Source organism: Poecile atricapillus, chromosome 2 (genome assembly GCF_030490865.1).
Source record: "Poecile atricapillus isolate bPoeAtr1 chromosome 2, bPoeAtr1.hap1, whole genome shotgun sequence".
In the NCBI taxonomy this organism is placed as follows: Eukaryota; Metazoa; Chordata; class Aves; order Passeriformes; family Paridae; genus Poecile; species Poecile atricapillus.
The window spans coordinates 113,164,540-113,188,875 of NC_081250.1; the positions used below are offsets into that span (position 1 = coordinate 113,164,540).

The 24,336-nt window shown below is 36.3% G+C and overlaps 1 protein-coding gene across 2 annotated transcripts in view; it reads left to right on the top strand.

Moving 5' to 3' along the window:
- Window positions 1-24,336, top strand: part of SNTG1 (syntrophin gamma 1) — a 322,766-nt gene that overhangs the window by 214,585 nt on the left and 83,845 nt on the right. For both annotated transcript variants that reach the window (XM_058832034.1, XM_058832033.1), the window contains exons 10-11: window positions 3,799-3,929; window positions 9,257-9,386. In XM_058832034.1, the coding sequence (XP_058688017.1) occupies window positions 3,799-3,929; window positions 9,257-9,386 (261 nt within the window). The remainder of the gene's footprint in view (window positions 1-3,798; window positions 3,930-9,256; window positions 9,387-24,336) is intronic.

Consider the following 24,336-nt stretch of genomic DNA (forward strand, 5'->3'; position numbering starts at 1 on the left):
AAGAGTTATAGTGAGCAGAGTGAGTTTAGGCTGGTTCATGGTCACTAGTGGGGTTCTGCATGGCTGTATCTCACACCCTGTGATCATCAATATTTTGATCAGTGACAGGTTCAGGACTCAAAGGAATACTAAATAAGTTCGTAGTTGATACAAAAATTTGGAGGAACTTTTAACTCCCTCAAAGACAGAGAGGCTTTACAGAGACCTTGCTAAGTTTGAGGGTTGAGCAGCCACCAACAATAAGAATGTTAACAAGGGCAAGAGCTGGATTCTGCACCTGGGAGAAGGCAACCCTGGATGCACACACAGAGTGGGGAATGAGAAGCTGGTAAGCAATGTCACAGAAAGGCACCTGGGGGTCCTGGTCCACGGCAAGTTGAACATGAGCCAGCAGTGCCCTGGAAGCCAGGAGGGCCAAGTATGTCCTAGGGGGCATCAGGCACAGCATGGCCATCTGGGCAAAGGAGGGGATTGTCCCACTCTGCTCTGCACTGGGGCAGCCTTACCTCGAAAGCTGGGAGCAGGTCTGGGCACCACAGTATAAAACAAATACAAAGCTTTTAGAGAGCTCCAAAGGAGGTCAACGAAGATGGTGAAGGGTCTGGAGGAGAAGCTGTATGAGGAGAGGCTGAGGTCACTTGGTCTGTTCAGCCTCGAGAAGAGGAGACTGAGGGGAGACCTCATGGCAATTACAACTTCCTGGTGAGGAGAAGAGAGGTAGACCCTGATCTCTTCTGTGTGGGTACCAGTGACAGGGCCCAGGGGAATGTTGTGTCTGCAAGGTTTAGGTTGGATGTTAGAAAAAGGTTCTTTGTTTAGAGGATGGTTGAGTACTGGGACAGGCTTCCCAGGGAAGTGGTCACAGCATCAGCCTGACAGAGGGCAAGAAGAGTTTGAAAAAAACTCTCAGAAACACTGTGGGATTATTGGGGATGTCCTGTGCAGGACCAAGAGTTGGACATGATGAACCTTGTGGGTCCTGTCCAACTCACATTCCAGGATTCTGTGACTTACAGCCATAGTCTTGTTTCCTAACTTATAGTCTTGTTGATTCATATGAAGGAGACTTCTGACTCAGAACTTGAAATAGAAAAGACTGGTTTTGGTCTTTTGTCAACAGTTTACAGTGTTATGTAGTCTAAAGATAGGGTTAACATTTTTCTTGTAGCCATATCTAGGCCTACAGTTTGTATCTGAACTTTACTTGCATTTCATCTTTTCCCCAAGTTTAATCACAGGTGAAGAAAGGTTCCCAAAAGCAGATAGAAAACATTAAAAATTCAAGATGTTCAAAACAACAACCCAGTGTAGTCTTCCTAGCCAATAATTTATTTATTTTTATCGAATCTATGGAATTTTTCACCAGAGATTCAGTGTTTTAAATAAGTGAAGTAACTATGAAAATCCTGCTGCTCAGCTAACGTGATATTTACTGTGATATTTTGTTTCATATACATAAAAGATATATGAACATATATGTAATGGTAAAGTTCAAATTTGTAAAGCTTTATAATTCCATAGATCTTATGCAACATGCACACTCTAGAAAAATAGAAGGTATACCTAATTTTTGTAATATTTATCTTATAGAAGTTACCAGTAAGAAAAAATATGAAGTTTGAGTTTAAAAAGAATGTAAATCAAAAGGTTTAATTTTACTTATATATTGATATACTGTCACTTGTTACTTGGGAGAAGAGGCCAAGCCCCACCTGGCTACGGCCTCATTTCAAGTAATGGTGGAGAGCAATAAGGTCTCCCCTGAGCCTTCCTTTCTCCAGGCTAAACAACCTCCCTCAGCTGCTCCTCAGAGACTCTTTTCCATCCAGACCCTTTTCTGGACATGCCCCAACACCTCAATGTCCTTGTTGGAGTGAAGGGCACAAAACTGAACATGGCGCTCAAGGTGAGGTCTCACCGGTGCTCAGTACAGAGGGACAATCACCGACTGCCCTGCTCCTGCTGGCCACACTATTGCTGATCCAGGCAAGGATACCATTGGCCTTCTTGGCCACCAGGGCACGGCTGGCTCACATTCAGCTGCTGTTAACCAGCACCCCCATGTCCTTTCTCATTGTGCAGGTTTCCAGCCACTCTGCCCCCAGCCTGTGGTGCTGCCTGAGGCTGTTGTGACCAAAGTGCAGGACCTGGAACTTTTTTATGTGAATCTCAGACAATTGGCCTCAGTCTGTTTATTCAGCCTGTCCAGACCCCTGTGCAGTGTCTTCCTACCCTACAGCAGATCTACCAACACTCCTACCCAAACTTGAAGTCATCTGTCAGCTCAGAGTGCACTTCATCCCCTCTTCCAGATCATAAATATTAAATATTAAATAGTGCTGGCCCCAGCACTGAGCCCTAGACAGCACCAGTCATGACTGTCCACCAGCTGCATGTATCTCCATTCACCACCACTCTCTGGGCCCATCCAGCTAGCCAGATTTTTACACAGTGAACTGTGCACCCATTGAAGCCATGAGCAGCCAGTTTCTCCAGGAAAATGCTGTTCCAAGGGCTTTACTAAAGTCCAGGTGACAGCCTTTCCCTTGTCCACTAGATTGGTCATCTGGTCATAAATGGGGATCAGGCTGGTCAGGCCAGATGTGCCTTACATAATCCTGTGCTGGCTGACCTGATTCCCTGGTTGTCCTGTATGTGGTGTGGGATGGCACTCACAGTGATCTGCTCCATGACCTACTCCAGGTCAGGCTGACAAGCCTGTTGTTCCCCAGATCCAGTTGTCCTGTATGTGGTGTGGGATGGCACTCACAGTGATCTGCTCCATGACCTGTCCAAGGTCAGACTGACAAGCCTGTAGTTCCCCAGATCCTCCTTCTTGCCTGTCTTGTAGATGGGCATCATATTTGCCAATTTCCTGTCAACTGAGACCCTGCTGGTTAGTCAGGACTGCTGGTAAATGATGGAAAGTGACTCCCTGAGCACTTTCTTCACTATTCTTCAGTGGATCCCATCTGGCCACGTAGACCTGTGTGTGCCTAACTGCTGAAGCAGATCACTGACCACTTCCCCTGGGATTATGGTGGTTTCACTCAGCTCCTAATCCCTGTCTCCCAGCTCAGAGTTTTGCTACCAGGCAAATAACTGGTCTTACTATTGAAGACTGTAGTAAAGAAGGCATTAAATACCTCTGCTTTTTCCTCGTCCTTTGTTGCTATAAGAAGGCACTTTGAAGAATCGAGGTCTTTCAGAAAATTAATATCATCATTAGCACTACTTTATAAAGCATTTTATAAAGAAAGAGGGGTTGTATTTTTAGAAACAGATGTTGATAATTTAACTTTTTATAAACATTTCTCATGCAAATCTATATTCTTGAAAAATCCTGGTCAAATTAGACTCTAGATATTTATATACTCATTCTTTTAGATATGATCATAAACATGATAAAGTTCAGTCTTAATATAAGCCATGTCTTCTGTAAGTAGGTAAAATTATTCATCACAAGCATGTAGTTTTGACAATTTTGACAATTTTCATCACATGTTAAATTTCATTCCCAATTACCATGTTTTGAGGTGATATCATTAGAGAAGATATGTATGTAAATGTGTACAGATCCACAGGAAACAACTGAATTATAGTTGTATTGTGAGTAATTTAGAGATCCTATTCAGAATCTTTGCAGTGCTCACTAATAACTAATGACAAATGATTTAGGAAAAATGGAACACTCCCAAATTAAATATAGAGTCTTTGAAGTCTATCTCGTTCTTTCCAAATCTGCTGAGTACTTACAATGATGTTCAAAACTGAGAAGGACCTTTTAATGTTTTTCAGGATACATTATCATGTTCCTCATGGCCAGCATCCCCAGGACTTAGGTGGGAGAAAAGGTGGTGTGATCTTCGATTAATTCCACTTCTTCATTCACGATTTTCCCAATACCTTCCAGGATCAGATTTGTGCAGGTAAAAAAGTTCTGAAGGTTGAAACTTGACTTCTTGGTTGACAGATGCATGCCCTAGGGAGTTGCCTTGTTGGAGAAATTGCATTATTATTTCCATAGCAGCTGACAGAGACATGAAATATAGGAGCTTTCATAAAGGTCCTTCTAGGTCCACCTTGGCTCATATTCTCCTCTGACATCAGCTGGGACCAGGTATGTAGGGAGATGATGGGTGATCTTTCTACTTGCATCTAGGGCTCAGCACATTTTGCAGTTTGAGATGAAACACACATCATCATATTTAATAGCTGCTAATGCACCTGTCCTCAAAAGCTTCTTTCTAAGTTGCTTATTTTTTATGCTGTTGATTTTTACAACGCATTATGGCACTGAGCTCTGCTGATAATATTTTCAAAATGTATTTCCTTGTGTTTGTGTTAAATACATCATCTGATGCCTACATTGGGTGAAATAATCTTTTTTGAGAGCAGCAAGGACTGGCTGCCCTATGGGGAAGATAAGCCAAGAGAGAGGGTGGCAGTGAGGCTGGACAAAGCATTGTCTATGCAGGCAAAGATCCTATCCCTCTGCTTCCCATGGAGGGACAGAGAAGGCTTAGGGACAGTCTTCAGAGGAGTCCATCATGGTCAGATGGGACTCAGTTTAGGCTGGGAGGCCAGCCTAGAAGTCCAAATCAGTGGGATACATGTCCAGGCACAGGAGTAGCTGCAGGCATACTCAGACAAGGACCATAAGCAAGAGCCTGAGCTCATAAGTATCTCCCAGATCTTGTACTTCTTTGCTTTCTGTTTATAGCTACAGTAGGGACTTTTTTGTTGTTGCTTCCATATAGCTAAAATTATTTTTTCCTGTGTTTTGCTTTGCATGTGTTAACATTGCCAATTTGTTACAATCACTGGGATAGCTGTCCAAAGCTCAGAGTCAGGTTTAACTTTGTTGCATCATTGTGATGCGTTGACCATGACTGGCTGCCGTGTCAACCAAGCTTCTCTATCCCTCCCCTTTTCAACAGGATGGAGGGGAAAGAAATAGTATGGAAATAATCTGGTGAGTGAAGATAAAGGCAGCTTAATAAAGCAAAAGCAAAGGCCACACATGGAAGCAAAAAACCCAAAATATTTGTTCTCAACTTCCCATCAGCAGTTGATGTTCAGTCACGTCCTGGGAAGTAGGGCTTTGGTACATGTAGTAGTTGCTCTGGAAGACAAGTGTCATAATTAATGTGCCCTCCCTCACTTCCTTTTCCCTAGCTTGAGCAGATGTCATATGGTATAGACAGCTTGGGTCAGCTGTCCTGGCTATTTGCCCTCCCAAGGTTTTGTTTCCCCAGCCTATTGGTGAGGAGAGAATGCTGGAGCAACAGCTTTAATGCTGTGCCTGTGCTGCTTAGCGGTAGCCTAAACTTTATTTTGTAATCAGTATCTTTCTAGCTACCAATTCAAAGCACAACACTGTGAGGACTGCTGTGGGGAAATTAAAATTCATCTCAGAAAGACCCAATACAGTCCAAGAACTTGACATTGTTTAATTTAATATGATCCTAATAAATCAGAAGAAATTAAGAGGGAAGACAAAAATATTCTGTAATGATTACTATTTGTAAAGCAATGAAATAGAAATGAAAGCAACTACAAAATCCAACAAGACAAGTATATAAGACCATACTTGTTAAAAGTTTTAAATGTCTAGCTATTGTATGGATTCATCGTCTGTGTAAGACTGAACTTCTCATACTGAAATACTCCTGTGAGCTCTAGTATGTAAAGACATTATCTGTAGGAAAGCTGTGTACTGGTACAGAGCAGCTTACTCCATAATTTATTCTTCTAATCAATCCCCTATAAGTGGATTTATGAAACCCCGAGAAACTGGGGGAAGAGAATCTGTTTGGCATTTTTGTGGAGTTAATTTTATTTCTTATTAGTACTCAGTAAACATTTGGAAGTTGCACAAAAGTTGTCCACTGCCTCAGCTGGTTCTTAGAGCTGTTGTTTCTTAGAATCACATTTCCTAGGTCTGCAAGCCATTTCTCCTATTCACAGAGCTGAGATTAATGCAGGTGAGGCAATAGTTGTTGTAGATCGTTGTGGAGCTAAAGCCAGCCAGCAGCTTTTGACCAGTAAGAGCAGGATCATATTTACTTGGCTGCATGAACCTTGGTCTGTTGAGGAGCAATGGCTGGCCCCAGGGAGGCAAGGTGTAAACCAAAGGCTACAAAGGCTTCTTGGCTGCGCTGAACTGGAGCAGGATAAAGTCACCAGAGAGGCAGGAGGTGTTTTACTAAATTCTGTGAAAGCCTTCAGTTCTATCTTAAAGACAGAAGCACCCAAAATCATAGCAGTCAAATCTGAGATCTGTTATACTGTATACTTCAGATAAGGTATTGAATTAAATAGAACTGCTTATATGGAGAATTAGCACATAAGCAGCTGTACATAGATCTAGAGTTTTAAAATTCAGTCATCTGCATCAATAAAAAAAAAGCTTAATGTTCATATTATAAAACTTGTACATAACAAAGGAAGTGTCTTAGGTAGTAATGATATTCCTGAGATTTGAATTTCTAGAAAGTAAAAGTGTATTAATATGAAACAAAATACCTGAACTTGTACTCAAACCTTGAAAAACTACTCTGATAATTTTTTCCTCATGTCCTTCTATTCTGTCTAACATGAAGAAGTAAGTCTTAAAAAAACCCAGAAATGCAGGATGAGTATGAGAGGAAGTGGGTTTTTCTTAAAGCACAGAACCAACATTTTATGTTGCTAGCTACACAGCTTATTTTAAATTACTGTAAACGTTTTTAAATGTTGCTTCCTCTCAGAATTTGTTATGAGAGAAAGGTAGATACTTTTTATAAGAGACTTCCAGAAACATCAACATAAAAGAAAGGCTATTAAAACTAATATAAGGAAGCAACATGAAATGAAAGCTAATTCATTACATTTTCCATGGTTAGCATTTACAAGCCTGTTTTCATTATGTAAAGCCTAACAACTTTTTGTATTTCAGAGTTTTATATGGAAATATATTGTTCTCATATACAATATTAAATCTCATAGTCATGTTGTAGCTTTTCCAGTGGAATGGCTGAGATACATAAATTCTGGAGGGTATTCCTACAGAATTCTAGAAGAGACTCAGGTTAATCATGCAAAGCTTATTAGCTTCAAATATGGGTTTTGTGGTCCAGAAGGCCCAGAACATGAAACATTTAGATAAATAAGTGTTTATCCATTGTCAATTTTGTTTCTGTATTATAAAGTGATTAATCTACTATTTGTTACATTTAGTACAAAACATCTATTTAATACATTATGTTTTCTGGTCTGCATGGTATTATGGACTTGGGCTGATAGACTTCTTCAAGAAAATACTATTACGGTTATCTAAGGCTATCTACTTCTAAGACACATTCAAAAGTAATTTATTAGGTGACCATGTATCATACTATTGGTACTTGGTATTGATACTTGGGTAATGATAGTATGGATGAATGATTTTTACTTGCACAGATCAAATTCCTAGGAACAGCAGGAACAATCTGATACCCCAAAATGCACCAGGTTCACTGTGTTTGTAGGTAAGGGAAATTTCTGTTTGAGGATTGAATCTGGAACATACTAAGCTTTTTGTACTTCTATTAATGTTGCACATTAATAGATCTCTTGGATCCCTGCTCTGATTTATGACAGATTGTGCAGAAACAAAGCAAGTCTTGAAATTAGTGCTACTTTTCTAAAAGAGATCAACAATTTTAAGTCCATGCTATGATCTTCCTGTGAGGATTTAGAAATTTATTCTGGAAAAAATTGCTATTTATATTTATATACATCTAAAATAAAGGATAGAATAAATAAATACTAGCAACATTACCTGAAGACTTTTTTTAATAAACCTTCCTCAAAACTTTACCAGAATTGTTGTGAAAATGAGTCTCTGAAAGAAGTCTGTCTTGGTTGGTGTTTTTGTGAATTTAAAGAAAAATCACTACCCCTGGGAAGGACAACTAAACAGGTGGGTTTAAATAAACCACAGAACCCTACGAGATGGTGTCAATATAAGCCTCATGATCCTGCAAAAGCTGGTTCTCGTGCTAGGACAGTCAAAGCAAAAGCATGGCTCTAGCTCATTTTTTTTGCTTCTCCTGAGTGAAGAAACAGTCTGTTCTCAACATGGATGGAGTGAAGATAAATATTAACCTTACATTCTCTATAGATAGGATAAAATTTTAAGAGGTAAAAGACCCAAAAAAACCAGCTTTTCAAAATTGATATCTGTCTTCAGATGCCAGAAACTGTCATTAGTGACACTCAGTTTCACCCTAAAGATAACAGGCACTTTGCTTGAGCCATTCTCAAAGAATCTGAATAATGTACTTAAACTATGAATTGATCATTAACAGTTGGGTTTGTAGCAAAAGTCAGCAGTGGAACTTGGTATTCTCTGCATATTCAGTAATCTCCTAATCTGGGATACGCATTATTATTGACGTTTTTTGGTTTTGAAGACCTGTGAGCCTTACAAGAGCTTTTAGCAAGAAAGGCTATTTACTGAAGAAATTAGGTCAGTTACTGCTTTAGCATCTGAAAAATTTTCTCTTGTTCTATAATTGCTCAGTGCCTGCTAGTGGAAAATCAGTCTATAATGCGTTATAGATTTATGTACATGTGCCTGGATTGGTGCTGGGGGTAGAGGCAGAGGTAGGAGTGTATTTTGTTAATGATCCTGTATTCAGAAATGCAATTGGAAAAATCATTAATGCTACCTGATCAATTTTGACTTCTCCAAGTTTTCAATTGGTAGTTTAGAAGAGAAAAAAATTTTATAAGCTTGAGCAACCAATAAGGGGCTGCTCCAGACAGTAATGCAACTGTGTTTAGACACTGTATAATAAAAATAAAACAAAGGTGTTGAGAGAAAGATGCTGGTATTCACTTAATTTACCAAATTATTGCCTATGGTTTACAATGTACTTTCCTTCTCTTTAGCCTGCTGTATTAAAATATCAAGTCTTAGATATGCATCAGCTCTTTCATTTGGTCAGCATCTGAAGTTGTACAGCCTGATGGTCAAGGATATGTAGAGCTGGTCTATGGAATATTTTTATAGCCTTATGGAAGCTTAATATTGTCTGAGTTGAGCTTTTAGCATGATTTTTTTAATATGTCAAGTATTTATAAAACAGGAAAACCAGAATTTTATTGGTGTTTACTGGCTGACCTTCATTGTAATTGAAAGAAAAGCATTTCTACAAGTATTGTTAAAATGATATGCTAGAACTGATAAAATTTTCTTCTGACCTGATCTGTTATGATATGTCTATAGGCAAAATGCGTTCCAAGTAATTGCTGTGGATGGGGTTTGCAGTGGAATAATTCAGTGTCTTTCTGCTGAAGACTGTATTGACTGGCTACAAGCAATAGCAAGTAACATTTCCAACCTCACAAAGCACAATGTAAGTACGGATTCAAGTAAGCCAGAAGGTTTCCCAATCATATTTGATTGTAACTGTCATAAAAGCCTAATGGGTTCACACACAGAATTATCTGCATATAAACAATGCTTGAGGCTGTCTGAGAAAAGTCAACTCAGGTTTGTCGTCAAATCAGACTCTGTGAGAAGTCATTGAATGGGAAAATATTCTTCCCTACAGTCATATAGTTCACTTCATCGCTATCAGAGTTATTCACTTCTTAGCAATACCAATTAGGATTAGAAGCAAAGACCAGACACACAGGAGGAAGCCATGTGTGATGCAGGAACACATTTGAAATACAAAAATTCTGTACTTTCTTCATAGTACATCTCTACAGAAAGTGGTATAACCAGGTCTGAATTAGAATTTAGGTCTGTCTAGGTATAATTTATCATGATGGGAAAGGCAAGGTGCTTCTGTGTTGTAGATTACAAATGTTCATTATCAGCAGTGATTAAATGCATGTATTCTTTATGAACTGCATTCTTACCATTTGAGCTTGTGGCATAGATACCACTTTTTATTGAAGCTGGAATAAATGTTATGTAAAAGCTTTAGTAAATACTAAGTTCAATTGAGAGGTCTTCTGGACCTGCCTGGGGTGTGTTTACATTTAAAAATGAACATGTAGTTCATTCATATCATTCAATAACATGCATGATACCTTCCCTGGTTTTCCTCAAAAACAGAGAACACATGGGGAACTCCATTATTTTGAGTTATAACAAGGAAGCCCTTGAGGATTTAATTTATATTTCCTTAAATCTGCTTTAGCTTCCCAAATGTCTCTGAATTTGCTTTTGTCTCAAATATAGGGAACACATTGAAGGAAGTTGTATTTTATGAAGATTTATAATCAAGATGCAAAACTGTGTTCCATCTGGCAGCAATATGTAAAAGTCATTGTATTATAAAAACATGACAGACATGAATTCATCTGCCATCTGCAAGCTTCCATGCAGTACCAGCGAACTTTATGGCTATTTATTCATCCTTAAAATGCTGTTGCTATGTAGAACCTTGCTTGTCTCACTAGGCATCCTGACAATTGAGGCTTCTGGGTTTTTTTCTCTTTCCATCTCTGCTTCAGTCTACTAGTGGTTCTTGCTGCTTGAATCAGTGGAGTTTTTTGCTTGTAACAATAGACAGAGGCACCCAAATTTTACAGGTGTTTTGAAGCACTTCAGCTCTGATGAGACTATAATTATAATTACTTAGCATAACTTGAAATTTGGCAACTTGAAATTTGGCAATGCAACGTTATTACATGAATTTTTTTCTGAGTACAGTTTATAATTCTACACTAGTTTCCAGAAAATAGAGGAAGAATTTATCTAATGTTTTATAAGAGGTAAATAGCCTAAAGTATCCAGCCCTTATGTCAATCTTTGTACTTACTTTATCCCAAAGACATCCTGTAAAGTAGCTGTGAGAATTAGGGCTTGTGATAGTTATCCATGAGTCTATTTTTAGAATTGTCCTATTTGTTCATAGCTCTTATGAATTTATGGAAAACAATGACACTCTCCTTCCTGTAACATACTTTTCTTTTAAATTGTCAGTTGCCAGAAAGAATTAGTTATTTGACAGCATACGTGATAAGTGAATATAAGAAACCTTAGGAACACAGAGCGGGGAAAAAACCCAAAGTGTTGAACAGAAGAATGATTAGATGTGATTAGAGGTCTCTGTAGTTTCTTTCTTTACAAGATGGTTATTGACATGCACATACTGTTGATGTTAGCATTTTTCCTATCTGAGAGAGGCATTTACTCACAGTCATTCACCCTTACTGTGTTACCCAGTGCCAAAGAAACAAAGAGAGTTAAAGAATTTATTTAATTCTTTGGGTAAATTGACCAATTTTTAGTTTCAATTCACTTCTCATTCTTCTCTAGAGGTTAAAGAATATAATTTGTTTCATTTAAATACCATGCAACTCATAGAAATATTTATTTACATGATGTTTCTCATATCTATCTACCTTTTGAAAAAGAAGGAAACAAAGAATCAGAAAAAAAAGACTAACAGCTAGATTGTTTATTAAAGCATTTCCTTTACTCTTGTATCAAATCTGGGCTCTGTAGATTTTGGTGGGACTTCTCTTGCCTAACTTTAGATGTCTTAAAGCTGAAAGTCCAGAGTGAATCTTATTATTTACTGTTGACATCCATTTTGTAATGAAATCAAATCCCTCAGGACATGTCTGTCTTTCCTTTGACTGGTAGAGGACCCTAGGGTGGTGAGTTCAAACTTGACACCTAAGGAGGTAGATATATATCCTGATATCCTGTCACTGGTGTCTTTGAGGGGCGAAAGCGAGTTTCTTGGAATAAATCTCCTGAAGAAATGCCTGGATATTTTTGTAAAAACATAAAAAAAAAAAAAAAAAGAAAGAAGGCAGCATACTAGTCTCAGTCAGAAAATCTGAATTATTTCACTTTTTCACACACAAACTGGCTGAAAAAAATTTTCTGAAGGTTAAAACTTCAAAAATGCCGACAATTCCTACATTTCCATATGTATCTACTAGTTGTTAATATGGGTCCCTGGCTCCAAAATACCTTGTTGAACCTATAATCAATTATTTTTTTTGTAAAGATACTGTCAAAGAACTCTTCTCTCATGATCTAACTTGTCCATATCTGACACAAACATGATGTGACCGAATTGCAGTATCAGCAATATAACCAGTATCTTCCAAGGAGATAACAGAAATGCAGAAGTAGAAGCAAAACCAAAATGCCTTGACATGATCACCATTTTTAAAAGACAATGTTGCTAACTGAATGAAGTCTGGAAGATGATGTCTGCAAGCAAGCACATTTTTTCCTGCAGTGCTTAGACCACCAATCAATGTAAAATATGAGCTAGAACTCATATTATTATGCAAAAAGACAGTTAAAATTTTAATGCAGAGATATAGAAAATTATGTTCTCCCTATTAAGAAGAGATGAAAAAAATCCATGTGCTGACTGATGTAGTTTACTGAATTTCAGATTTTCTTTAAGAGACAAACCTCAGGTATACACTCTTTTTCTTCATTTTCAGGAGGTCAACACAAGCATTCTCCAGTGTTTTAAGGATACTGAGAGTGATACTGCTACTTTTAATTTCTTTAGGTCCCAAGAAACACACTCTTGTATGAGGCGGAATACATTAAAATTACACAACACGAATGGGCTTGTATACTGGAATGCAACCAATATGCATACTTTATAAATGCACTGTTGGAAGTGACTTTATATCACACTGTAATTGAAGAGGATCATTCATTTCTGAAGATGGATTCCTCTCCAACTTGAGTCACTTGAATTGGATCTGTGCTAAAAAACAACCAGTTTTATCAATGGCCTCAAAAACCAGAAGGGTTATATTAAATCTGAGGTTTAGTCTAAGCAATCCCAATACTGAAGTTCATGTGCTGAAATCTGAATATGCTAAATTGAATCTGGGCTTGGGAACTCTAATTCCTCTCTGAACTGATGAGGTTCTACATCTTTTTGTTGCCAATTTGGATGGCTGACCAAAGACATTTAAAAAGGGAGCAAGCTGCTGCTTCTTTTCTTGCTAATGCTCCAAGTAGGAATTTTCAATTCAGTTCTTCAATTCAGCTATGAACTATTTGCTTATCCATGAACTTTTAAATCTTATTAATTTGGGTGGTAATTGATACTGATTTATAGTCTTTAACATCTCTTTTATTAAATAATTTTAGGATGACAGTATCTAATTGGTCATGTAGCTTTTAAAGAAATTACACTCTGGAAGAATCTAAGAAAATAATCCAAAATCATGTGCTCCATAAAGAACTACCAGCTGCCAATACATCCCTAATTTTTGCACTGCAATTGTCAGGAAACTTAAAGGCAAATTTTTTTAATGGCTTTAATACAGTGAATGTCAGACATTTTGGGGTTTTTTTAATAAAAAAATAATAAAAAAATACATTTGAGTTAGCAACTTCTAGGATACAGCTTCATAGAACCTTTGGGGATTTATCCTCACAATTCGGTATTTGTCACTTGTCTGTTGCTTTCTCTGTGGCAGATTTTTCAATAGTGAGGGCAACAATATTTCTTTACCCTTTTTTCTTCCATAATTTCTGTGAAAGACACTGCAACAGTTACACATTTATGCTTTTTACCTTGAAGCCAGCACTTGACAGCAAAGAAACAACATGAACTTCATCAGACAGAAATGACAGGCAGCTGAGGTAAAGTTTCTAAACTTCAGATGGCAAAAAGTTTTAAGATTATATTGAGAATCCACAAGTTATTACAAGATTTAGTTCACAGTAACTTGACTTTATCCCATTATACTGAATTTTTCTGGGTAAAATAACACATTTGTGAAATTAATGAGGCAAACAGTTTATGATAGAAGCATAGCAATAGCATGAAACCTAGGATTAAGAGGTCTACAAACTGAGTATTGGCCCAATGGGTGTGTTTTCCAGAACCTAAGCCTTTGTTTTGAACAGAGTTGAAATGGTATGCTTAAAAAAGTAGTGCCTAGTGAAAGAAACTGCTGCTAAGAGAAAAAAAAACAAACAACATTGTTTCACTTTCAGTAGAAAAGAAGAAAATGATAATACCTTACCTTTACAATGCTGAAATTTGGGTACTGGGATACTTTGAGTAACTAGGTAGAAGAGGAGACAAAAAGTAAAACAGGAGAAAAGAACTGATTAATACAACCTGTTCTACTTGTAGGAAGAATAAAATATCACAGGACTACAATCAGTGTCAGTAATTTATTGAAAGAAATTAGTAAAACATGTTTCATTTTTTTCCAGTGGATGCTACCACCAGTTAAAACATACTGTGGAATGTTATATTACATGAATAAATCAATATCACTCACATGAAATAAACTCATATTTTAGTTTTTTAATTACAATACAATGGCTAATCATTAGAATGCTCTAATGTTAGTAATTTTTTGAGTTTTCAGGGATTATATGCTCTTAAATGTCCTGTGATCTGTGTATTACAATAAAATTTATCTTTTTTTGGTTACTCAGCTATGCGTGTTTGAAGAAAATCAAAAAATACCAGCATTAGTATCAAACCTCTTACGTTAGATTGTGTAGTAGAGCAAAAATCAAATACTGACAGTAATTTGAAAGTTGAAGGCAATATAAAATGAAGGCCAAAAAAAGAGGGAATTATAGGAAGTCTATAAAGTATTGCTAATAGAATATTTTTACATACATGATTTAGATTTCCCAAGACACAAATACTCAGATAAAATACTTAGACATTATTAAGTAAATATACATTCCACACTTTTTTAGGCAGTATTAGCCATTCAGGTGGCCACAGTGTTTTGACACTTTGAGTTTCGTTCTGCATTCCATTCTCAACCTTGTAAAGGGAAGATGACACAGATAGTCATTCCAGTACTGATATTGAGGTCTCTCTTGGAAAATTTAAAAACCAGAACTTGATACACATGTAACATACTGCTGCCATTTTCCTCCATGTATGATTCTCTTAAGGAATGTTGAGCTACATGAATAACTTTAGTCAGTGCAGCATCAGGATTACATAACATAAATCACCCCTGATTTTCCTCACTTTTTTTTTTTAATGTAGGCTCTTATGAACTGCACAATTAAAAACACATTTGTTTCCAGGTCACTTTTATCCAGTCTTACATATGGCCTTGTCTGATATTTACTTATATTTTTGGCAATTTGAGGTGTGTCTTATTTTACAAACTTTTTGTTTGTATCTTGCTTAAATAATTGTGGATCATTTTATACCCTCTTAAATGTACGGATTTCGCTGCAAAGGAATTTAAGTCTTGCCAAACTGTATTGCTGTTTCTCCAGTTTCATCTGCATTTCTATAATGTACCTGAGTCTAAAGGACAATGAGGCAAGTAGGAAAAGAGTGCAAGGAATGAATATTTCTTTGATAAATATTTCTTAAAAATATTTATTTCTGAATTATCTGGGAAATTTGTGACAAGAAACTTCTGTCTTCATAGTTGGAGTGTTTGTTATGACACACTGATTATGGTGACGGCACTCATCATAAAGACATGCAGTCTTGCAGTATTGCTTTGGAATATACAGTGTAGACTTCAAGTATTCATGATAGGTTTTCAAAATAAATTAAATTTTCTTTCTGTGCTTCTCCAAAATGTTACAATTATTCATGCTATTTTTAATAATGTCTTTTTTGTTTTGCTGTATTCGAGTACACGACTTTTGCAGTGCTCAGTAATATCTGATAAAAATAAAAACATCTGTATTAGTATTATATAGAACTCTACAATACAATTAAAGACAAATAATGTCCCTAGAAACAACACAATAAAAAGCCCTTCTTTTTAAATTTACTTTTTAATGTTAATTTTAAACAAACAAACAAACCAAACATTCTTCCAGAGAGAATATTTTATGAGTTTTATATATGATGTTCTCACTCAGTAAAGACTCCCTGCACTTTGATTCATCCACTTTAGTATGGAGTCAAATTAAATGTTAGCCTGGTGCTACTATTTAATTTAAAGCAAAACGTCAATATTATAATAGTATTTAAATTAAAGCAAAACATCAATATTCAATATGTTCTTTATTCTCTGAAGATTTATGTGAAGCTCTGAGACTCTTTCTCCTCCCTCATTCTATTATTACTGAAGGCTTAAGTTAACACATTATAATAAAAATAAAGATCTCTTTAGTTATAGGACACTTTGGAGGAATGTCACACTTGGTCTCAACATTCCACCCTGGCAAAAAGCAACAAGAAGCCTGTCACTTAGGGAAACAAACCCAATACCAAACAACAACTCTTGATTGATTTTAAGTGGCAAAAACAATGATGACCAGAATAAATGAAATTGTAGTCTGACTGGGAATACAGGTAAGCCATTTGGGGGTTTGCAGAGAGGTAACACATGGAAGAAGAAAGGACTCATTATGAGTTGCCCTTTCATGCCAAAATGCCAAGCTGCCCTTTCAGTAGCAGCTGGAGACTTCTGTAGCGACTGTAACCTAGTTTTTGTTGTGCAGTAAAATGTCCAGTATTCCACAATTGGTTTATTTTCATTGAGTATGTTTTAAAAGCGCTGTTGAATCACAAACTGCTGTTGATAAAATAGCAACTGGGAAGTGGGAGGCTGGGAAATAATAAGCTCTCTTTTTGTATTCCTCCTCTTTGCTATCTTAAAAAATGCACAACAAACACCAATACAATTATTCATATTTAAAGCAATGTTATCTTGTTTTGACATCCATTTCTCTTACTTTTAAAATATATTTTTAAGAGGTGGCTATGTCAGGAGTTTTGCCTTTCTTCCACAACAAGAGAATTAAAAGATAAAAAGAATGAAAGAATTTTAAATGCACTCAAAAAGCTATAAACCACCTCAGGGTATACGTTATTAGCAGCCTAATGTGTTGAAAGCACTTTCTCCATTTGGTTTTCTTGCTTCATAAAGTGCCACAGAGAGCAAGTGAATTCAAGTAGTGCACAGCTTATATTTGCCTGCAGAAAAGAATGCAGTCAGAGGAAGAGGCAGAGGTGTGGGGTAGAAGAGAGGGATTCCAGCCATTCCAGGACAGGTTTTAGAGGTTAGAGCAGATAAGCCCAGATAGGCAAAACAGCAAATGATCACTAAGCTGCAGAGGAAACGAGCCTTAAATACTTGGGGCTTGCCGTTTCTCTACAAACAAAAGGTATGAAACTGTGACAAGTTCTTTATCTCCTAAAAATACCTGGGATAGCTGAGTGACTGAGTGTGGGGAAGTCTGAAGTGTCTGAAATCCTATCTGTGTTGATCACCCTTGTGGACACCAACATGATTGCAGGTTTTTTGTTGTTCTTTTCTCTCCAGTTTGTTTATTTCAGAGAATGACATCATTACATCCAAAACTTGTTTCAGGCTGTCATTGAGGTCATGAAGTCAGGCTTGAAAAACTGAGAATGAAGCACCTTGTTTCATTCTCATTTCCCAGGGCATGCTACTCTCTGACTTACTATGCTGAAAAGCTGTTAATTTCCTTTGAAAACTACTAACTTTTTGGACAGTTTATAATGAGTGTGTGAAGGTTTCTTCTTTTCTTCTTTTTCTTCTAATTGTTTACAGTTTTTTAACAATTTTGCAGGCTATAAAAAGGCATTTCCTAATGATACCGATCAGGAACTGTAGTACAGTAAATCAAAGGGAAATATTTTTACTGCATTTATGAAATCACTTGATAAAGCTTTTGCCTAAATTATACAAATTGTATTAAATAAATTCTTGTTGCTCTGTCTCTTTCTGAAATAAAGCCTGCAATCCTTCACTATATGAAATAATGTCTCAGAAGCTATTAATCACATATATTTGTTGAATATTAAAATGAATATACATTTTTATATTTGATGCATGTAATCATGTAATTCTTATTCCCTAATTTTGCTTTTTTTATGAGCCAATTATCAGTTATGTTTGGGTGGTTTGTCAAGAAAGCACTTTATGTGCTAAAGAGTACACAACAGGATCCTAAATTCTATTTTTATATGAGACCTGTGATAGGAAAGGCAGTCACTAATTTTTAGATACACGGAATGAATAAATAATAAAATATTACTGGAAAGGAGGCAAGCAGGCAGCTAAAGAATGCCTGCCCTTCTCACCTGTGACTATTTAATGGTTCAGTGTCATAAAATAGAACATAAAATGCAACTGGGGGATTAATCCTTATACTTACTTTTAGCTGTATTAGCAGAAAGGTGATGTAAGGTCAATGTAGATACACAATTTAGCTTATCAACATGAAAATTCCAATTTTATTCATAAAGCTACTTCTTAAAAGTCAGAAGGCAAACCTAAGTTGTATTTCTAATTACTGACAGATGTTCTACCTCTCTTCCAGTGTGATGCATTGAAATCACACAAACAGTAAAAATTGTTTGTTTAGCCCACTGTTCCCGTTATCCACTGACCATTCAAATAATAGATCACATTGTTCAGAGATAGATTTAGATATGTACAATGAATCTATGTAGATGTGATATATTTGCATTTTTCATTAGTTTCCTGATTGTACAGATGACAAATCTTAATAAAAAAACAGAGTAAAATAGTATATGTCCAAATTCCAAAAATGTTTATATGTTTGTGGTAAACAAACACACAAGTACTGTTTACTCCAGGGAAAAATCTGTTACCTGCCTAGGAGAAAATATTGTTTTCACTGTGTTTATTTCCTAAAGCAATTTTGTAAAGTAATAAAAAGGATGAAAAATTTCCTGTGGTGTGTCAACATGCTGGTGCTTCTCACATAATTCAGTCAATTTAACATTGTTAAAGGAGTTTCAGCAGTTCCTCCTCTCTGGTATCTGACTGTCAAGGAACTAGACTTCTCTTTTTATAATTATTTTCTGCTTTAGCTGAACTAAGTAATATGACAGAAATGGTAGTTCTTTGTCCCTAAAAAGCAACATCCTCTCCACCCAATCTCCCAGTATAAAAAAGGGATATTAAAAATGTCTTTAAGACTTGAAGGAAGTGAGCTCATCCTCCTAACATAGGCAGTTACTTCTATTCCATTAACCATATAAAGACTGCAGATATCTCCAGAGGGAAATTCCATCTCCTTGAATTAAATACTTACCTCTCCCACTTCTAATAGGAAATGGCAAGAGTGCACTTTTGCATAATAGCCTACAGGTTGGTAAAGTCACCCTGACGTGAGAGACAGGAGCTCTCCGTGCTACTCAGCCTGCAGCCTGATGCCATCTGCCTCACTGCTGGCCAGAGAATCTCTGGGGACAGCACAGGGCTGAGGCTGTGCTTCTCCTTCCAGAGGCTCTTCTCTGTGCTACCCACAGAGCCACATGTAAACTTCTTGCCAGTGCTGTTGACAGGAGACAGGAGGCTCATCCATACTGTCTGGTGGGATTCATCCAGCAGGATTATTGCCCAAGTGCAGCAGATAAATACTTTCCTCCTGCAGCCTGAGTACAGTATCTCCTATATCCTGTGTGGGTACTCTGATATTACCCACCGTGACCAAATTGGACATTCACTCCCTATACTGCAGCGTAGATTTTATTTTTGCAGATTTTTTAACCCAACTTAGTTCTCTGATTTTATAAACAGTGCAGTCCCACAAACAGTTGTTTTAGCACAACTGAAAGGCTGGGTACATAGTGTGGGTACACAAGCAGGACGTGGAAAGTCCACACAAATTTCTGCAGCCAAGTTTTCCATGAAAGAGGAAGATCAGCAAAAACAGGTCTCATGTAGGCGTCTTGAACTTAGCAGCTGGGGATTTTCTGTATTTGTGAATGTTGTACTCAGATAAGCCTTCTTTCCCTTCTTCTGTCTTCCTTTGCAATTCCCAGAAGTTTTAAAAAAACTAATGAGAATGTCTCTCAGGTTTCGAGAAGAAATTAAAATCCATGCTTCTTGAGATTTTCTCACCTCATAGGAAGTGTTCCATACCATTTTGGAGTCCTGAGACTTCTTAATTTGTGGCTTAATTTGTGTGAAAAAAATAGCTTTGGGGAAGTCAGATTGATGCAAAATGTTTCGGTCTGCATGAGCAATGGACTCATTCATTGCTGAATAAAGGGTGTAAATAAAAATATTTGTTGCTTTTCTTTTCCTCTTATCATTCCCATTAATTGGGCTGCTGATTTCCCTTCCCAGGTGCAGATGTACCAGGGGAAAATTGTAGCCTTTTTATAGCTTTATTATTGCATAGGGAAGATACAATTTTTCCTGGGTATTCTTAAATATATATTTGTTTAATATTTCTTCACTGGAATACCAGCCTACAGCAGCTGCGTAGATTTAGAAGAACTTCTAGCATCCATTGCTCTGCTTTACTATTTTGTTCAGAAAGGAAAAAAATGTTTCTCTTCTCATGTATGCATTATGAAAAAGATAAACTGAGGGTTCCCGTTCATGGAGAAGGAGGGAGTTAATAAAAACATTGTGGAAACAAAATGATTGAATAACCTAAACTCTCCCTAGAATATAAAAAAAAAAAAAAAAAAAATGCAAAGTTTAATGCTCAAAACATTTAGTAAGGTGCATTTTATTAGTAAATGTCCACAGGATTGTGAATATAATTTTAATAAGAACCCTTCACAAAGAAAAGTTCTGCCAAAGACACAAAAAGACCTGACATTCAGATACTTGTTCTACTGTTTCAGATCCCATTTTGTGTATTAATGTTATTAGACACTTCCATGAAGAGTTCTGAGGTGTTGAAATGAGTTTTCTCATTTCTCAGTGAGATACTTCAGATATCTGCAAAGAAAGTCATGAAGCTTTTATTAAAAGAAAAGTTATGGAAATGCAACTACAAATATGAAAAAAAATCATGTATGAAACAAGTCAAATATGAAACAAAAAGATATGAAGGGCCTTAGCTTTATATTTATTAAATTAAATACAAGTGACCAATGATATCGATGTTTGGGTTTTCACCTGTACATATTTTTCTGTGATAAAGATGCTAGAGGGAGTGAATATATTATTTTTACCAATTATTTTGTTCTATGCCCAGGCAAAAAAACCCCACAGGTGGCTTCTCAAACTTATATTTAAATAGTATGTTCATTCTGTTTAAATATTTTTCCCATTTTGTAACTATAGAAATATTAATTTTAAAGGGTTTCTGTTTTTAACATCATAAATAGAGTGTTTCACAGGAAGAAACATGTCCTTAGGCTGACATAACCCCTATAGAGTTGTGGAGCTAACATTCCTTTCCAGTTTCTCTTTAAATAATTTATGAATCACAGTGTGTATGCATGTTTGATATCAGAATTATTTCCTTTTGCACCAAATTAACATAAATGTATCTTTATATTGCTGTATAAACATAAACTATATTTTAAAATGTTATAGCGGGCCAAGTCCTAAGAGGCTGTTGACAAGCTGTTTTAAACAGATTATTTTTAAAGTCATGTGCTTAACGAGATAGTCAGTATACCTCTCCAGACTATTTAGCAATGTGTCTGCACCTTAATTAAGCTAACTACTCTTGCTGCAGCAGTATGGCTATTAGTTCATTCATTTACGAAACAGCAACCATAAACAGCATTTTCATCTCAAAAATACAATAAGCAGCAGTCAGGAAAATGGAGTATGCAATGTGACTAAAAAAAAGAGTAGTCCCTGTTGTTCAAATAGGAAGTAGAACTCTAGAACATCCAGGCTTGCAGATGGCTCTGCCAGTAAATTAATTTTCCATTTACATAGCTGAATAGATTGTATGCCAAACCTAGCTTAAAGCAATTATAGAAATCTCACCTCTATTTAGTTTCTGATCCAAAATCCACTTCACTTTACCTTTGTAAGTTCATAGACCAAACCAAAATAAATCACATCTTGTTTGTTTTATGCTTACATTTTTTTAAAACCCATTTAAAAATAGACTCATGGAAACTTCCTACTTACTTCTGGTTATAATACAACACAGTCATTACATTGGGGTGACTTAGGAGGCAGTTTGCATCTTTACCAGGTCATCAGCAAATAACAAAGAAACAAACTTGCCTCATTCCTGGTCTGTGTAGCTTCACTGGCCATGTTGGGTTTATGTTGTCAAACTCTGAGGCATGCCTTTTTTTCCCCTTTAGATTTGAATAGACAACCCCTTAGCTCCAGAAATGTTACCCTTTCAGCTTGAAAAAAGATTTTGTTGGGTTTGTTTGTTTGTTTTTGTGGAGTTTTTTTTGTTGTTGTTTTTTTTTATTTTTTTTTTCACATGTCGCATCTTCTATCCCAAGCACTAGAAGATTAGAAAAGTTCATATTAATAAAGGGATTATTTTCAACAGTGCCAATCTTTTTATCAGCCTTTCATCAGCTTCTTACTAGCTCTTTGTATTCTCTGTATTGTCTCTATCTCTGTGTTTACTCCTGTTATTTCATTAGTATTTCCTATTGAGCACAAGGGAGTCTACCAATTCATATAGTGTTACCAGTGCTAAATAACTTCTTTTACATTTTCACATATGAATACTTTTATAATCAAAATTCACTAGATAGCCATATTTTCTGTAAGATGCTTGTTTTACTGGTCCACTGGAAATAAAAGGAAGTGTCATGGCTAAATGATTAACTCTTTAGTATCCCAAAACAGAGGAAATCAGTAGTGCAGTAGAATTTGTAATTAAGAGTGGGCTTGGGAAGTATCCCTTGTCTACATAGAACCAGAAACGATAGGACAAGATGAGATCTCATCTGGCAAGCAGTAAGAGTGCAAATAATTTTGACATATACCATTGATAGAAAGGAGAAGAAGAGGGTAGGCTGACTCCATTTTGAAAATAAACTTATTGGCATAGTGACAAGAAAAAAAGGTATTGAATGCTCTTTTTGATCAGAATTTACTCAAAAGGTCAGTTGTAAACAAATTATTGTCACCATTAATAAGTGTGACACAATCTTGAATAAAGTCAGATCATCTTAGAAATCAGAGAGGGTATTAGGTATACATTATTGAGAAGCATTTTAGATATATTCATTCCAAATACACCCTCATTACTTAAAACCTACAAGAGATTGAGCTTCTGTTCTAAATCCATTTGCTAAGTATAGGAAATTTCTAGATGAAATAAATAGCAGTAAAGTAGAAGCTATAAATTTTATGTGGCACAGAACAACCAGTGCATATGGTTTCAGAGTAAAAACTCACTTCATATAGCTGTATGTTTTCCAGTTCTGACCAACTCGAAACTAAACCTTCTGCAAATTGTAATGAGTGTTTTAAAATCCGCCTAATTCCTGCTAAGAGCAGTTAGTACTCAGAGTGAAAGACTTATTCTGTATTTGATGGAATTGCCGCCTTCATATATCTTTGGGATTCTCTTCTTCTTGGGCTTTGAGCTGATGCTCTCACAGCTTTATGAATAGGCATGACAATGTAATAGTCATAGTAATTCAGATATTTAGCTGTTTTTTTCAGTTCTAATTTTTTAAAATAACACACCATTTTTATATATAATACTATTTTAAGTGTTTTTGTAATAATGTCAAGTTTATGCAGTTAATTTTCTCATTGTGGCAATATATAATAATGTAATCACATACAATTTTACTTACTACGCAGCATCTGTTTTTGTTACAGCTTGATATATGCATTTCACTTTTAAATGACAGCTTTTATGTTCCACTTATGCCATTATCTTCATCATTATACCTTTGTTGAATAATTTGTTTCCTCATTTTTCTTTTAACTATAGAGCTGGAGTAATTTTCTCAGCAAGTGTGTACATGCCTTTTTCTTTCAGGAAAGATAAAGTCCATAATAGACAGCTAGAACATAACTAAAATAATGAGAGAAGACATTGTGGAAAAAGAAAGAATATTTTTTTAATTGATTCCAGTAATTTAAGTGTCATGAGGATGATTCTTCCTCTGATACTGCTTATAATGTTGAAACTCAGAGAAATGTACACATCTTGGTATCTTGAAAATGTGGGATAATATTATTTGTATTTATTAGCTTATGACATTATAAAATCTTAGATTATCAGGTTAGAAGGGGACCTCAAGGATCATCTGATCTAGTCTTTCTTGGCAAAGGCACAGTCTAGACAAGATGCCCAGAATCCCATTCCTGTGAATCTTAAAAGTATCCAAAGTTGAGGAGTCCACCACTTCCCTGGGGAAGTTATTCCAATGACTGTTCTTGTCAAAAATTTTCCTGTTGTGTTTAATTGGGATCTCCATGGGAGTATCTGGTGTTCACTGCCCCTGTGTTTTCCCCATGACTTCCTTGTAAAAAGGGAGTCTCCATCTTCTTTGTAGTCACCTTTTAAATACTGGTAATATATAGTAATAAGGTCTCCCCTAACCCCTCTGTTTTCAAGGCTGAACAATCCCAGTACTTTTAGCCTTTATTTATTATGGCAAACTTTCCAGTCCTTTGATTGTCTTTGTGGCCCTTCTATGGACCCTCTCT